At 39.9% G+C, this 15,345-nt stretch overlaps 1 protein-coding gene across 1 annotated transcript in view; it reads right to left on the reverse strand.

The window, feature by feature from the left end:
* Positions 1–1,665: 1,665 nt before the first annotated feature.
* LOC140467079 (chitinase-3-like protein 1) overlaps positions 1,666–15,345 on the reverse strand; it is a 31,519-nt gene continuing 17,839 nt past the window's right edge. Inside the window, exons 6-11 of the mRNA XM_072563140.1 lie at positions 11,085–11,209; positions 10,319–10,442; positions 5,495–5,677; positions 3,679–3,795; positions 2,628–2,763; positions 1,666–1,931 (exon numbers count right to left, since the gene is read on the reverse strand). Of these exons, the coding sequence (XP_072419241.1) occupies positions 1,666–1,931; positions 2,628–2,763; positions 3,679–3,795; positions 5,495–5,677; positions 10,319–10,442; positions 11,085–11,209 (951 nt within the window). The remainder of the gene's footprint in view (positions 1,932–2,627; positions 2,764–3,678; positions 3,796–5,494; positions 5,678–10,318; positions 10,443–11,084; positions 11,210–15,345) is intronic.

Raw genomic sequence — 15,345 nt, forward strand, 5'->3', positions numbered from 1 at the left:
ATGCTATTTGTTTTGGAAACTTCTAATGTCTGTGATGTTTAACCCCAGTTGAATTCCTCTGTACCAGTTAGTTGTCTGTGGACACAATGGCTGGCTTGGCTTAATGATCTTGTGTAAACAAAACTCCTATGTTAGCAGTACTTTGGAATTGCATGTTCCTCTTCTTTCCTGAGCACCCATCAGCCTTGCCATTCTTTCCTTCTGCTTGCTTTTGTTCCTAATCACATTTCCCTCTGTAGGCATTCGATACTAAATAATGCACACAACCTGTGTGTGGCTTTAAGCTCAAAAGGCATTAATTGTATATACCACTTGCACACTGCTGCAGTAGTGGAAGCAGGCACCACAATGTGCTGCCTTTCCCATTATGGGACCCATCAACTACATAGAATTATGGATGTCTGTAGGATGGAAAGGGGATACAAAAAAGAAAAAACAAAACTGGAAAACAAAGACTGTTCTGAGAACTTAGCATAAGCAGACCTGTGGAAGTTCTGGTCGATATAATTGTGTAAAAAAAAACTGAAAAAAAATCTCCAGTTTGCAGTGAGAGACTTTATTTGATTTTGGTAGATAGTCAAGATTTAACAGATGGTAATAGGACTTCTCCAGTGTGAATAATCCTAATTCTTTAGACTGTCCAAAGGTAAACATTGGAAAATTCAAAAAACTTGGCTTGTAACTAAAAAAAGTTACAGAGCTCCTAGCAATTGTTTACTAAAATCAGGATATAATAGAATGAGAATTCAAATGCTAATTCATTATAATTGAAAATATTGTGCTGGCTTCTTGGAGGGAAGTGAGGAGAACACCTTTTAAGATTGATGCTGTGGCTATGACTAATGGATACATTTTATGCCTTGATTCTTCTTTCTCATAATGACTAATAACTTGAAAGTATCAAGAGGTAGAAGAAATAAAATCTGACAATGTATTGGAAGTGCACAATGTTCAAAGTATATTTAGAAAGACTTTAGGAAGGCATCCAACACCGATAGTTCAAGAAAGAAAAATCTGTATATTTAGAATTGTACTTGCATTCTGATTTCAGCATGAGCTGCAATGGTTTCATGCATCCAAAAATACCAGACCTTCGGGGCCATTTCTCTGGAAGGTCTGATGATGGGCAGGAATACAAAATCTGTGGTGTTTGCTTGGTTATTGGTTGACTCAAGAAGAGCCATGCAGTAGACTGGGAGGAAAAAAAACTTGGTAACAATTCCATGCCAGGGAACTACATTCTGTCTATCTGATGTATCATCTTGCCAATGATGAACAAGTCATTATAAAAAAATCTCCTTTTTATAATCATCGGAGAAGGGAAGGAGCCATTGAAGTTCACTGTAGGCTCCAGAAGAAAGATAATTCCCGACACAATTGTTTTGAATTTGTGTCTCATGTCATGAACGAGGGGCATGTCGGTACATATTTTCTACCTGAACTTTCGGAAAGACTTTAGTAAGGCATCCAACACCAAGATAGTTCAAGAAAAAAATCTTGTTATAAGAGCAAATGTTACAAGCATTGAACTAGGAATTAGCACCAAACTTGCAGCCAAAATAATATGGTTCAGCTAGGGGTCCCATGATGAATGGTATCTTACTGTTGCTAGCTGTATTCAGGGTTGATGTGGCACATAATATCTTTGGGGGAGAGTGATATGCATTACTTATTTGTTGTAACAGTCTTGTGGAAAGCTGCTGGATTTTTAGGCCAATTGCAGCATAAGCAGTTTTTATCAAAAACTAATCCATCAGCACAGCGCTCATGGGTGGTTAGTTGATCACAGCGGTAGAATCTGGTAGGATCATTTGGGTCAACGTAGACTCCAGCTGTTTTATTGAGGCACCATGGCCCATTAATACGTATCTCTGTGTTGTCATTGTTCTTGTTAATTTTATTGCTGGAAGGTGAATTTTGTATTTTACAGCCTGGAAGAAAGATACAATATTTCTATTTACTAAGATTCAATAAAATAATTATTTTCTATGACATATGCAATCATGTGACCAAGCACTGGGTAAAATATGGTACAGTAATGGTAGTGAATTCCCAGTTGACCAGAGTAGTGTCTCTCTTTTTTCTTAAATGTTAGCAGTAAATGTTTCTTTTGTTTTGCTTTACAATACTGCACTGAGTCTACAACTGATTGGAAGTCTTCCTTGAATACAAAGGCTGCATTAGGATTTCTGAAATTCAGCCCAATTTTTACTGCTTTAAGTGCCATTGTAATAATTTTCTGGTACAGTGAGGAGTTTCTGGCAAATTAGAGGTAGACATTTGTACTTCGTGTTGTTTTGAAGTGTGGAATTGAAATAAAGGACAGAAATACAGTAAAATGTTCTATATGAGGTGCATGTTTTCCTTTTGTGGACATCTTGAATGCAGCCCAGAGCTCTCTGGTATGTAAAGATAATAGATATTTTTTACGTTGTTAACCATTTACATCATTTTATGTTAACCAAACCATCATGATGGCTCTAACCATTTAGTTAGCAACTTAGTCATTTAGTTAGCAATATCTTGAATCAGTAGAATTGAATTTTGCAATATCAATAGGATGACTGCATGCAATAACATATTTGTGAAATGCTATTATTTATCAATTATATTATTAAGTACTTTACCTGAATTTATTTTAAGTAATTTGTTCAATTTGGTTGTTAGAGGAAGTACTCCCTGTTGGCAATGATCATGGAAATCGTCGAGATCTATTGTCCACACAAAGGCACCTCCATATTTATTCTTCTTCAGCCACTGAGCCTATAATAATGAAGTAGCAATAAAAAATATAGCTATTTCACTTCTTCTTGTTTGTGTAGGAATTGTATATTCTCCTGCATTCACAATCTTTACTTTTTTTTGAGGCAAAGTGGATAAATAGTGACCCAATCAATTTGCACTACCCTTAATCAGGGTGCAGGTCCTGAGGACGAGAAGCCATGATGGTGATGTTCCATGATGTTGAAGTTTCAGGTTCTGGCACATTAATTATCTTATTGATTTATTACTGTTCCAGCCAGATTTCAACATTCATAATTTCTGCATATAGGTGATTTAAGTTCAGTTTTTAGAGGGTAAATGTGATGAGCCCGTTGTGAACCTCTCGTCTTGTACAGCATCTCTAAACATCCTGACTGGCATAGGTGTTTTCTGTAGATAATTATCAACTTTGGAACAATGCTGCTGTGTTTTCATTGCAAAGTAATTAAACATGTTTTGTGAGAATGTTTATTATTCATGAGCTGTTGGCTTAATGCAATCTTGCTGTTGTATCTCATTAATTTCCTTTAACTACCTGTCTAACCTATTCCTAAATGTTAGTTGTATGATCTCTGTTTTAGTGGATGTGAAATTCTTTGAGATGACCTGTCGTTCAGAAGAATGCAAGTTGTCATTTCAAAACTGCAGCTTATGGGCTATATGTCACTTGCAGCCTTTGGTTTGAAATGAATGTTTTTTTGCCTTAATAATAGATGCATCAATGATCATAAATTTGTTAGCAATTTGATATGTAATATTTGGCTTCTAAGACTCCATGGTGTCCCATGTAAGCAAGAAACGTGGATATCCTTGACCTTGGATAAGATTAGTGCAGCAGTGTGCACAAATAGTGTACAGCAGAATATTTCCTTAAATTCAGTTAGAACAATATAGTTGATAATGCACAAGTCATACTTTAGTCTGAAAGCTGTCCAGATTATCATATCCAAGCCATACGTCTTTCTTAACTGCATATGAAACCATCTGGTCCTTAATAAATTTGGGTGTGGCAGTTTTCAAAAAGTCACAAATCTGTCAATGAGAACAATTGGATATTTTAATATTATGTCCATTAGAAGAAAAATACCCCTTTCTCTGCCTACAAATAAATATCCACAGCTATATCTCTAGACAATGTTTCCATATGTCACATAGGCTGCCACCTCTGCGCTATTATTGCATTGTCATATTTCATTGCATTCAATCATGTTTACAGTTTGTTTTTAAATGGGCATTAAACTAATGATTCTTTACCTTCTCGGGCATCTGTGGTCATCAAATAAAGCACGTTTAGGAAGCTGGGTGGCGCAGTGTCTCAGTGGTTTGCACTGCTGCCTTAGCACCAGGGACCTGGATTTGAGTCCAGCCTCAGGCCTGTGTGGAGTTTGCACATTCTCCCCATGTCAGCGTGGGTGTCCTCAGGATATTCAAGTTTCCTCCCAGAATCCAAAGATGTGCAGGTTAGGTGAGTTGGACATGCTAAATTGCCCATAATGTCCAGTGATGTTTAAGCTAGGAGCACTAGATAGGGGTAAACGTAGAGTAATAGGTTCGGGGAATGGTCTGGGTGGGTTACTCTTCGGAGGGTCACTGTGGACCTGTTGGGTCAAGGGCCTGTTTCCACACTGTAGGGATTCTAGAGAATTTTTGTCAGGAATAATTAAATAAGGAAAACTAATTATTTGGGGCTGTGGTATGTATAGATTAGCTGGATGATTTGATTTTGATCTGATTTATTATAGTCACATGTACCCAAGTACAGCACAAAGCTTTGTTTTGTGAGCAGTACAGGCAGATTGTAGCAAACATGGACATACAGATCATAGGTGTTAGAGCGAGGCATACAAGGTTACGGCGGCAGAGGTGGTGGAAGACTGCATTTTGAAAATTTCATTGATTTTTGTGCAACATCCTGAAAGTATGATGGATGATATATAAGTGAAAATTAATTGACATTTTGAACACAATTGACAACAATATTACATAATGTTAATTATAGTGGGGTGGAATTTGATTGCAAAATGTCTAATTTTGGTGCAAAACATTATGAAATGACAATTACAGCAAATTGAGGAAGAGTGAGATTGTTTTAAATTTCCATTAAATGCTGGTTTTGTTTTTGTCAATTCACCATTGTTTTGCAGAAAGACTTCCCTCTCAAAATCACCATGATTTTCAAAAAACTTACATTACTTGCACTGTAAATATTTATTAAACTCATCACAGGAAAATAGGGTTGGTATTTCACAACATAAGGACCCTATTAATGATGAGATTTGTGCTTTTGCTACTTGGAAAGGATGTAATTGAAACCGCAGCCTCGCACCTTTATAAAGTCTTTGAAATTTAAAACTTATTTTCCTTTCTCTCAATCAGTTCATTCCCTTTTTCTTTTGTTTCTAATTTTATATCCACTTCAACTGTGTGATTGACTCTGACTCTGTTTCTTGAGCCTTAAGTTTCATTGGCTGATATAATCATCTGCATAGAACTGTCATTCACCCAGGAATCATTTCATACCTCTGCACCTTTAGCACTAACGTCCAGCAGTTTTATCGCAGTGGTTAATTGCAGCTGAAAGTTCACATCAGATGTCCTCCCAGCAGAGTCTGATCATATGATTGGGGATAGACTCATACTGGGAAATATCATGTTTGCATTTATACCGAAAAAGATCATATGGACATTTGTGCAAATTATTAGTGGGTTAGAAATAGATATATTTTATCACCTCATAATAAGCAAGGAAACCAGCCTCTTTCGTGTAGTTGCCAGGGGGTCCTGGACCAATTGCTGCAGAGCCGACACTTGCATTTGAAGATTTGAGTGTGAATGTACGCCCGAAGGTTGGAAATCCAATTATCATTTTGTTTGCTGGTAAACCATTCCGAATCCAATATTTGGCAGCATAATTCTGCAGCAGAAATAAAGAGCTGATTGTATTTTGGAATATCAAGTTTTGTGTACACTCCAGTTCAATGCAGATCATTCCCATAAGGTGACTTTTTATATTCCTTTGCAAGCCAGTGTGTTTCTAATTACCAAATAGCTGTGTAAATATGGTCAGACCACCAATAATATTATCTACTTCATCAAAATGTTGCAATGTAGATTGGTGAACATCTGTTTAGACTAAAACCACAAACTACCAAACAAATTCTGATGAATGGTCCTTGACCTGTTCATGTTAAGTCAGCTTCTCTCCAATGTTGGCTGATTTTTTTTTTTGTTTTTAGATTTACAGCAGCTACAGTATTTTGCTCTTTGATTAAAGCCCAATAGAATGTTGAATTAAATAGACATGAAATTAATTTAAGTGGGGATCAAACTGTACAGTAACCTGGACAAGCCACACCTTGAATTCTCTACGTACAGTTCTGAAGTATTGAGGAAGACATTAAAGGCTAAAGTTGCACAGAAGAGCTACAAGTCTAATCAGCAATGCTAGGAGTTTTGGACAGAAGCAAAGTAGAAAATGGTAGTAGCAAGTTTAATCTGGAATACTGTTTGAACACTTAAGTAGACCAAGAGTACGTGCAATAAATCTAGAAAATGGTGTTATGGAACTGGGAACTGAAAAATTTCTAAGAAAATCCATGTTCCTCCTGCAGAATGTGGCAGGTGAGAGACACTTCACATGTCTCTGCTGACTACATCTGCGGGAAGTGCACCCAACTCCAGCTCCTCGAAAACCGAGTTGGGGAACTGGAACTGGAGCTGGATGAGCTACGGATCATTCGGGAGACTGAGGGGGAAATTGAGAGAATGTACACTCCTCCCAGATTGTAACCCAGCTGTCCTTATCCTGTGTCTGGGGAAAGGGAACCGACAGTCAGGGCAGGGATCCCCTGAGGCCGTTCCCCTCAGCAATAAGTATACCGTTTTGGATACTGCTGGTGGGGACAGCCTACCAGGGGAAAGCCATAGTTGTCAGGTCTCTGGCACTGAGCCAGGCACTGTGGCTCAGAAGGGAGGGGGTGGGGTGGGGGGAGGGGAATAGAAAAGCGCTAGTGGTAGAGGACTCGATAGTTAGACGGATTGACAGAAGGTTTTGTGGTCAGGAACGAACTCCTGGAAGGTATGTTGTTTCCCCGATGCCAGGGTCCAGGATGTCGCCATTCGGGTTTACAGGATTCTGAAGGGGGAGGGTGAGCAGCCAGAAATCATGGTACATATTGGCACCGATTAATATAGCCAGGAAAGGGATTGAGGATCTCAAAAGTGACTACAGAGAGTTGGGTTGGAAGCTGAAGAGCAGGACGAGCAGAGTAGTGATCTCAGGTTTGCTACCGGTGCCACAAGATAGTGAAATGTGGAACAGTCAGCGATTGCAGCTTAATATGTAGCTACGAGGCTGGTGCAGGAGGGAGGGCTTCAGATACCCAGATCATTGGGATATCTTTGGGGAAGGTGGGACCTGTACATGAAGGACTGGTTGCACCTGAACTGGAAGGGGTACAAATGTCCTGGGTGGGAGATTTGCTCGTGCGATTCAGGAGGGTTTAAACTAGTTTGGTAGGGGGATGGGAATCAGAGCCACATGTCTGAGAGGGGGTCAGTTGCAGACGAGATAGTGACAGGATATATTGAATGTATCAGGAATGTTTCTCACGTGATGAAACATAGGATCGGTTAAAGTATGTCTGCTTTAATGCAAGGAGTGTCTGGAATAAGAGTGACGAACATAAGAGCAATGGATCAATCTTGGGGCTACGATGTTGTGACCATAACAGAGACGTAGGTTTCATAGGGACAGGAATGGTTGCTTGATGTTCCAGGGTTTAGAACGTATAAAAAGAGCAGGGAGGGTGGAAAAAGAGGAGGGGGTGTAGCGTTGCTAATCAGAGAGTGCATCAAAGCTACAGAAACGAAGGTTGTTGAGGAAGGTTTGTCTATGGTCAGTATGGGTGGAAGGTAGGAACAGCAAAGGAACAGCCACCACATTGGGGGTTTTCTACAGACCACCTAATAGCAGTAGAGAGATTGAAGATCGCAGAGGCAGGCAGATTCTGGAAAAATGTAAAAGTAGCAGCGTTGTTGTTATGGGTGATTTCAACTTTCCCAATATCAACTGGAACCTCCAAAATGCAGATGGTTCAGATGGAGCAGTTTTTGTCAGGTGTGTTCAGGGGGGTTTCCTTACTCAGTATGTAGACAGACCGATGAGGAGAGAGGCCATTTTGGATTTGATGCTCGGCAACGAGCCAGGACAGGTGTCAGATCGCGCGGTGGGAGAGCACAACTGCCTCACATTTAGCATAGCCTTGGAGAGTGAAAGGAGCAGTTACCGAGGGAAGATATTTAATTGGGGAAAATGAAATTATGACGCTATCAGACAGGAGTTGGGAAGTACAAACTGGGAGCAATTGATCTACAGAAAGGGCACATCAGACATGTGGAGACTATTTAAGGAGCAGTTGTTGCGAGTGATGCACAAATTTGTTCCTCTGAGACAGGTAAAAAGGGGTAAGATTAAGGAACCTTGGATGACGAGAACAGAGGAACCTCTCGTCAAAAGGATGAAGGCAGCTTACGTAAGGTAGAGAAAGCAAGGATCTAGCACCGTTTTAGATTACAGGCTTGCTAGAAAGGAGCTCAGAAATAGACCGAGGAGAGCCAGGAGGGGGCACAAAAAAGGCTTGGTATGACTGATTATGGAGAACCCAAAGGTGTTTTACTCATTCGTGAGGAATAAGAGAATGCTCAGGGAGAAGGTAGGGCCGATCAGGGATAGCGGAGGGAACTTGTGCGAGGAGTCTGAGCAGATAGGGGAAGATCTAAATGAGTTTTTTGCTTCGGTTTTCACCAAGGAAAGGGAACTTGTTGTAAATGAAAACTTAGAGGAGCTGGGATGCCTTCTTGACCAGATAAGATTGATGAAGTTGATGTGCTAGAAATTTTGGAAAACATTAGGATTGATAAGTCCCCAGGGCCAGACCAGATTTATCCTAGACTGCTCCAGGAAGCGAGAAAGGAGGTTGCTAAGCTGCTGGCGAGAATATTTGCCTTCTCACTCTCCACGGGAGTCGTACCGGAGGGTTGGAAGGAGGCAAATGTTGTTCCACTTTTCAAGAAGGGTAATAGGGAAATCCCTGGCAATTACAGACCAGTCAGCCTTGCGTCTGTGGTCAGCAAAGTTGTGGAAAAAATTCTGAGGGACACGATTTATGACTATTTGGCAAAGCATAGTGTGATTAATGGCAGTCAGCATGGCTTTGTGAGGGGCAGGTCATGCCTCACAAATCTTATTGAGTTCTTTGAGGAGGTGTCAAGACAGGTCGATGACAGTAGAGCAGTGGATGTGGTGTATATGGATTTCAGCAAGGCATTTGATAAGGTTCCCCATGGTAGGCTTTTTCATAAAGTCAGGAAGTATGGGATACAGGGAGATTTGGCTGGCGGACAGAAAGCAGAGAGTGGTTGTAGATGGAAAATATTCTGCCTGGAGGACAGTGTTGAGTGGGGTCCCGCAGGGCTCTGTTCTTGGGCCTCTGCTCTTTGTAGATTTTAAATAATGACTTGGATGAGGAGGTTGAATGGTCAGTTAGTAAATTTGCAGATGACACAAGGGTTGGAGGTGTTGTCGATAGTATCGAGGGCTATTGCAGGCTGCAGCGTGACATAGACAGGATGCAGAGCTGGGCTGAGAAATGGCGGATGGATGCGAAGTGATGCATTTTGGAAGGTTGAACTCTAATGCTGAATATAGGATTAAAGACCGGATTCTTGGCAGTGTGGAGGAACAGAGGGATCTGGATGTGCAAATACATAGATCCCTCAAACTTGCCATCCAAGTGGATAGGGTTGTTAAGAAATCATATGGTGTTTTGGCTTTCATTAACAGGGAGATCGAGTTTAAGAGCTGTGAGGTTTTGCTGCAGCTCTATAAGCCCCTGGTGAGACCACACTTGGAATATTGTGTCCAGTTCTGGTCACCCTACTATAGGAAAGATACACAGGCTTTGGAGAGGGTCCAAAGAAGGTTTACCAGGATGCTGCCTGGACTGGAGGGCTTGCCTTATGAAGAAAGGTTGAATAGGCTCGGACTTTTCTCTCTGGAGAGAAGGAGGAAGAGAGGAGACCTGATTGAGGTGTACAAAATAATGAGAGGAATAGATAGTGTCAATAGCCAGAGACTTTTCCCCAGGGCAGGATTGACTGGTATGAGAAGTCATAGTTTGAAGATATTAGGAGGGAAGTCTAAAGGAGACATCAGAGGTAGGTTCTTTATGCAGAGAGTTGTGAATGCATCGCCAGCTGTGGTGGTGGAAGCAGAGTCATTGGGGACATTTTAAGTGACTGCTGGACATGCACATGGATAGCAGTGAGTTGAGGGGTGCGTAAGTTAAGTTACTATATTTTACATTAGGATTAAACCTCAGCACAACATCGTGGGTCTAAGAGCCTATTCTGTGCTGTACTTTTCTATGTTCTATTCCATACTGCAGTGTGGGGTTAGGGAGTAAACAGGGCTGTTCTGAATATATATTCAAATGAGTGAAATAGCCTAGTCATCCATAAATAATTGGTGAATGTTTAGTATTTGTATACGTACCACATTAGAATTTGCATAAGCACCTTTATCAGCACTGCCACGATATAAAGGACTGATGTGTCCTGTGAACCGGTCCCAAGCTCCATGGAAACCATATGAAACCAAATTGATAAAGTCAACATTTCTGTAGAAGTAAAATTACTTAGTTGTAACTTCAAGAATAAGTAGAATATTAATACATCCACGACTAAACTCTCATCATGATTTGCCCTTTGAAACCTCCCCAACTGGTTATACTTTTCAACACCTGTGTTCTTGTTACACTCTAGTGCCAATAAATCGATATTTTTCCGAATTCTGTAAACCCTGTCCCAAAGAAGCTTCTCCACCCTCCACTCTGCCTGTGTTCCTAATGAAGGGCTTTTGCCCAAAACATCAATTTTCCTGCTCCTTGGATGCTGCCTGAACTGCTGTGCTTTTCCAGCACCACTCTAATCCAGAATCTGGTTTCCAGCATCTGCAGTCATTGTTTTTACCTTCTCCAATAATTCCCATATGAATGTAAGGCTCATTAGCCTGTAATTTTGAGATTATCCCTGTTGCCCTTCTTACACAAAGGAATTGGCTATTCTCCAGTCCTCTGGGACCCCTCCTGTATTCAAAAGTAAATTAAGAGCTTTGTTTAAGCTGGATTCGTAGAAAATATTCCGGAGGCTAATTATATTTGTACCTGTTGCATTGTATTTGATCAAAACATTACAATTCAGCAGTGATTATGAAAATTGCCGAAGAAATAACTATGCTATTGAAGGAATTTTTTACTTACCGAGCAACTTTTGAAATCTCAAAACCAGCATCAATTTTATCTTTACTGGCTGCTACAGCTGCTGAAATGAGTAGCTTGACATTCTTAGTTCTTTTTGCTTCTTGCTGAAAAGCCTTTTTTATTTCCTGGGTTAGAGAGGGGGCGTGGGAATGGATAGAATATGGATTTTGAACATCAGCATGTTTCTTTTTCATAGAGGCTACAGACTGAATTGGAATAAAGGAATTTACAAGGAGTTTTGATTTTTAATTTTGTTTATCACCGAACATAGAAATGCATATGACAGGCATAATTGCCATCTACAGTTGCAGTTTATTATCAAATACTCCACTTAATTTCCAAGATGGTGTGAAAATTATAATACTTTATTTGACTTTATTAAATAGTCCGTTTTAAATTCAGTAGCATTACCCAACAGGGATACATTTCAACACCAACACTTGGGGATATTTTCCTTTCTATTATTCCTTTCCTCAGGCCTGCAATTCCATTGCTCTGAACAAGATCAAATGGAAATTGTTTTTCCCCATCACCTGTCTAACAGCAAAGTGGGAAGTCAAACATCTGGTCAGAAACGAATTAAGTTTTGCTGCTCAAGTACTCAGCTTATGCACGGAAGTGGATCTTTAACAATGCAGTCAGTAAAACATTATTGCAATCAATTTGGACCAGTCCAAAAACTATTGTCATTGTCATACAAGGTGTTATGTCTGTACCATAGGGTTCAGTAGTGAGCACTGCATGAGAAATAGTACACTTGAGGAACAATTTTATAACCTTTCTGATGCAATGCTAACTCTTCCAGCGTCAGTGATTTCATTGGATAGCTGGACATTAAGATTTTCAAAAAATTGGAAATGTACAAATTAATGAGGAACAAGAGGCACTTGTCCCTTTTGAGCCTGCTCCACCAATTAATAAAATTGTGACTGATCTGATTGTAACTTGAAATGTAGATTCCTGCGTATTCCTGATTAATCTTTCATCCCCTTGGTAATCAAGAATCTATCTTCTGCCTGAAAATATTTTGAAGATTCTGCATCCAATGCCTTTTGAGGAAGAGAATTCCGAAGACACTCAACCCTCCTGTTTCAAATGGGTACCTGCTTATTATTAAATTATGAACCCCTCGCTCTAGATTCTCCCACAAGTGGAAACATCCTTTCAACATTCACCTGATTGTCACCTCCACCTCTTCTAAACTCCAGAGACTGCAGATCTAACCTGTCTAGCCCTTCTTTATAAGGTAATCTGCTCACTCCAGTTATTAATTTAAAACTTCTGTAAACTTCCAATGCATTAACATGCTTCTGTAAATACAGTGAAAGGACTGTATTTCACTGTATAACTGAAGTGTTATCTCCCTACTCCGGCATTCAATTCCCTTCTCAATAAACCGTAACATACTATCAGCTTTCCTGATTACTTGTTGTACCTGCATAACAACCTTCTGTGATTCATTCACTAGCACATCCAGATCTCCCTGCATTTCAAATCTCTTGCTGTTTAGATAGTATGTTTCTGTATTCTTTCTGCCAAAATAACAATTTTACACTTTCCAACATTGTATTCCATTTGCCAGATATTTGCCCACTCACTCAATCTATCTGTATCACCTTATAGGCTCCTTATATCCTCTTTGCAACTCATTTCCCTACCTATCTTTGTGTCATCAGCAAATAATGCTGATTTGGCTTTGATCTCTTCATCCAAATCATTTGTAAAAATTGCAAAGAATTGAAGATCCAACACTGACCCCGTGGCACATCATTCATGATATCTTGCCAGCCTTAAAAAGACTAATACTTTATTCACTTCTGAAGCAGGGCCATTAGACCTGAAACATTAACTCTGCTTTGTCTCCACTGTCAGACTTGCTGAACTTTTTCAGTTATTTCTGTTTTTGTTTCAGACGTCCAGCACCTGCATATCGTTCTTTTTCCCAATGTTTTACTCCCTATACTATAAGCTCTTATCTTCTGTGATAGCCATTGTAGCACTTATCAAATGCCTTGTAAAACTTGAAATACTATAAATCAACTGGTTCTACTTTTTCCAAAGCACATTACTTATTTGAAGAACTCCAAATTTTAGTTAAACATTAGTCAGGGGGAATGGGTCTGGGTGGGTTGCTCTTCGGAGGGTTAGTGTGGACTGGTTGGGCTGAAGGGCCTCTTTCCACACTGTGGGGAATCTAATCTAATAGTCAAAATAATCTAATAATTTCCCTTTGATAAATGTTAGCTTTACGTGATTGCCATTAAATTCATCCAAGTGCTCTGTTTTGCCTTAATACCTTCTGGCATTTTCCCGATGACAAATGTCATGTTAACCTGCTTTACTGGTAGATGAATATTTGTTGCCTACCTTCAATTGAATGACTTGCTAGGACCTTTTAAAAAACACTACAGTGGCCAGTCACGTTGCTGTGAGTCTGGAGTCACTTGTAAGCCAGACTAGGTAAAGGTTGGCAGATTAAAAATAGAAAATATTGGATGCATTCAGTATAGCAGGCAACCTCTGTGGAGGGAGAAACTGAGTTAATGTTTCTAGTCTGAAATGGCTTCCGAAAGATGGTTGATTTCCTTTCCTAGCACGTGCTAATGAACCAGGTGGGTTTTGTTTAATGACAGCCAATAATACTTCCGTGGTCACAATTTCAGAATTTCAGTGCCAGAATTATTTGGATTTAAATTCCACCAACTGACAGTTATCCTCAGAGCATCAGTCTCTGTCTCTAAATTACTAGTCTGCTGCTATTCACAGTATCCCACTGTCTCCCCAGAGTTTTGCAAAACACCTTGGTCAAGACTTTACATACAACATTATGAAATAGGAACAGTAGTACATTCATTCAGCCCCCTGAACTTGCTCCTCCATTCAATGAGAAATTGCTGATCTGTTTGTTTCAAATTCCATGTTCCCATCTATTCCCATGATTCATGTTTGACTGCCTTTCCTAACCAGGATCTATCCATGTCTGTTAATAATATTTAAATGACCTACTTCCATTACTTTCTGAGGCAAATTATTTATCTTCTCTGTTCTAAATTGGCAACATGTAATTCTGAAACCGTGTCACTTAGCTCTGGATTTGGCCACAAGTGAAAATATCCTTTCTACTTGCACCTTGTCAAAGCCATTCAAGGTCTTGTACACTTCAATCAAGTCACATCTCACTCTTTGATAGAATGACCTTGTGAGTGAAGGTTGAACTCTTAAGAAGGAAAATGTGTTCAATAGCGTTTCTCGTCCGATGATTGTTCGTCAGCATTCTGAGTCCTGTGTGCATTAGTAACTTGCAGAATCCTCAAAAGCGTCCAAAATGCTCAGCAGAATTCCTTCTTGAGGACAGCCTGTTGGGGGAAAGTTTCTCTCCACACATTGGATGCACAGAATCTTAAAGGAGCTACTCATCCAACCCCAGCATGGTTCATTCCCATGCTTGCCACTCATAGCTCATAGTGATTCAAAGGAGGAGCAGTGGTGATGGTGTGTAGGTCTGTCAAACTGGAGAGAGAGAGTGAGGGTGGGGGGAACAATGCAGGGACAGCAGTGCTGGAGGAATTGGTGAGACGGGCTGTACAGCCATAGAGTACAGTTCTTTCAGCATTGTATTAGCAGTTTGTAATGAACATTGTTAATTGGGAAACAGTTGTACATCATAAAGATTTACATTTAAGTGTTATCACGTCTCAAAGCTTCTGTCATACTGTGAACCACTTTATATGCAGTGACTATCGGAGACAAACTTGCAACTAATTAGCTGAGACTGCACCTACAGAGACTATGTTTACAGTGAGGCTTTCTGTTACTTGTTTTAAAACAAAACATTTGCCACAAATGTATGCCTGCTATGTCAGTTTAAATACTAAGAATCTGATACTTTCCCTGTGAGTTGTGGTGGTGATTGTTGAGGATATTGTTGAGTTTTTCTGCTTCTGAGAGTCCAAAAATTCCAGATATCAACAGAAATTCAGATCAATGTTACCTAATGAGAAAGAAGAAGCATTCCCAAAAACCAAAAGGTAATCCCTGATTAAAAACTCTTCAGAGGAGCTTTTGGAATTTGAGGGGAAAAATATTTTCATCCTGGAAACTGAATGGATAAATATTGTGGCTCCAATATCATGCTGGAACCTTGGAACTGTGTAGTGAGTGGCTCATTTCTTGACTTTCCCAATGCATGCCAGCCATCTACCAGACACAAGTCCGGATTGTAGCTCCAACATACTCCAGAAGCTTGGCAACAGTTAGAACA

The sequence above is a fragment of the Chiloscyllium punctatum genome, chromosome 45 (assembly GCF_047496795.1).
Source record: "Chiloscyllium punctatum isolate Juve2018m chromosome 45, sChiPun1.3, whole genome shotgun sequence".
Lineage (NCBI taxonomy): Eukaryota > Metazoa > Chordata > Chondrichthyes > Orectolobiformes > Hemiscylliidae > Chiloscyllium > Chiloscyllium punctatum.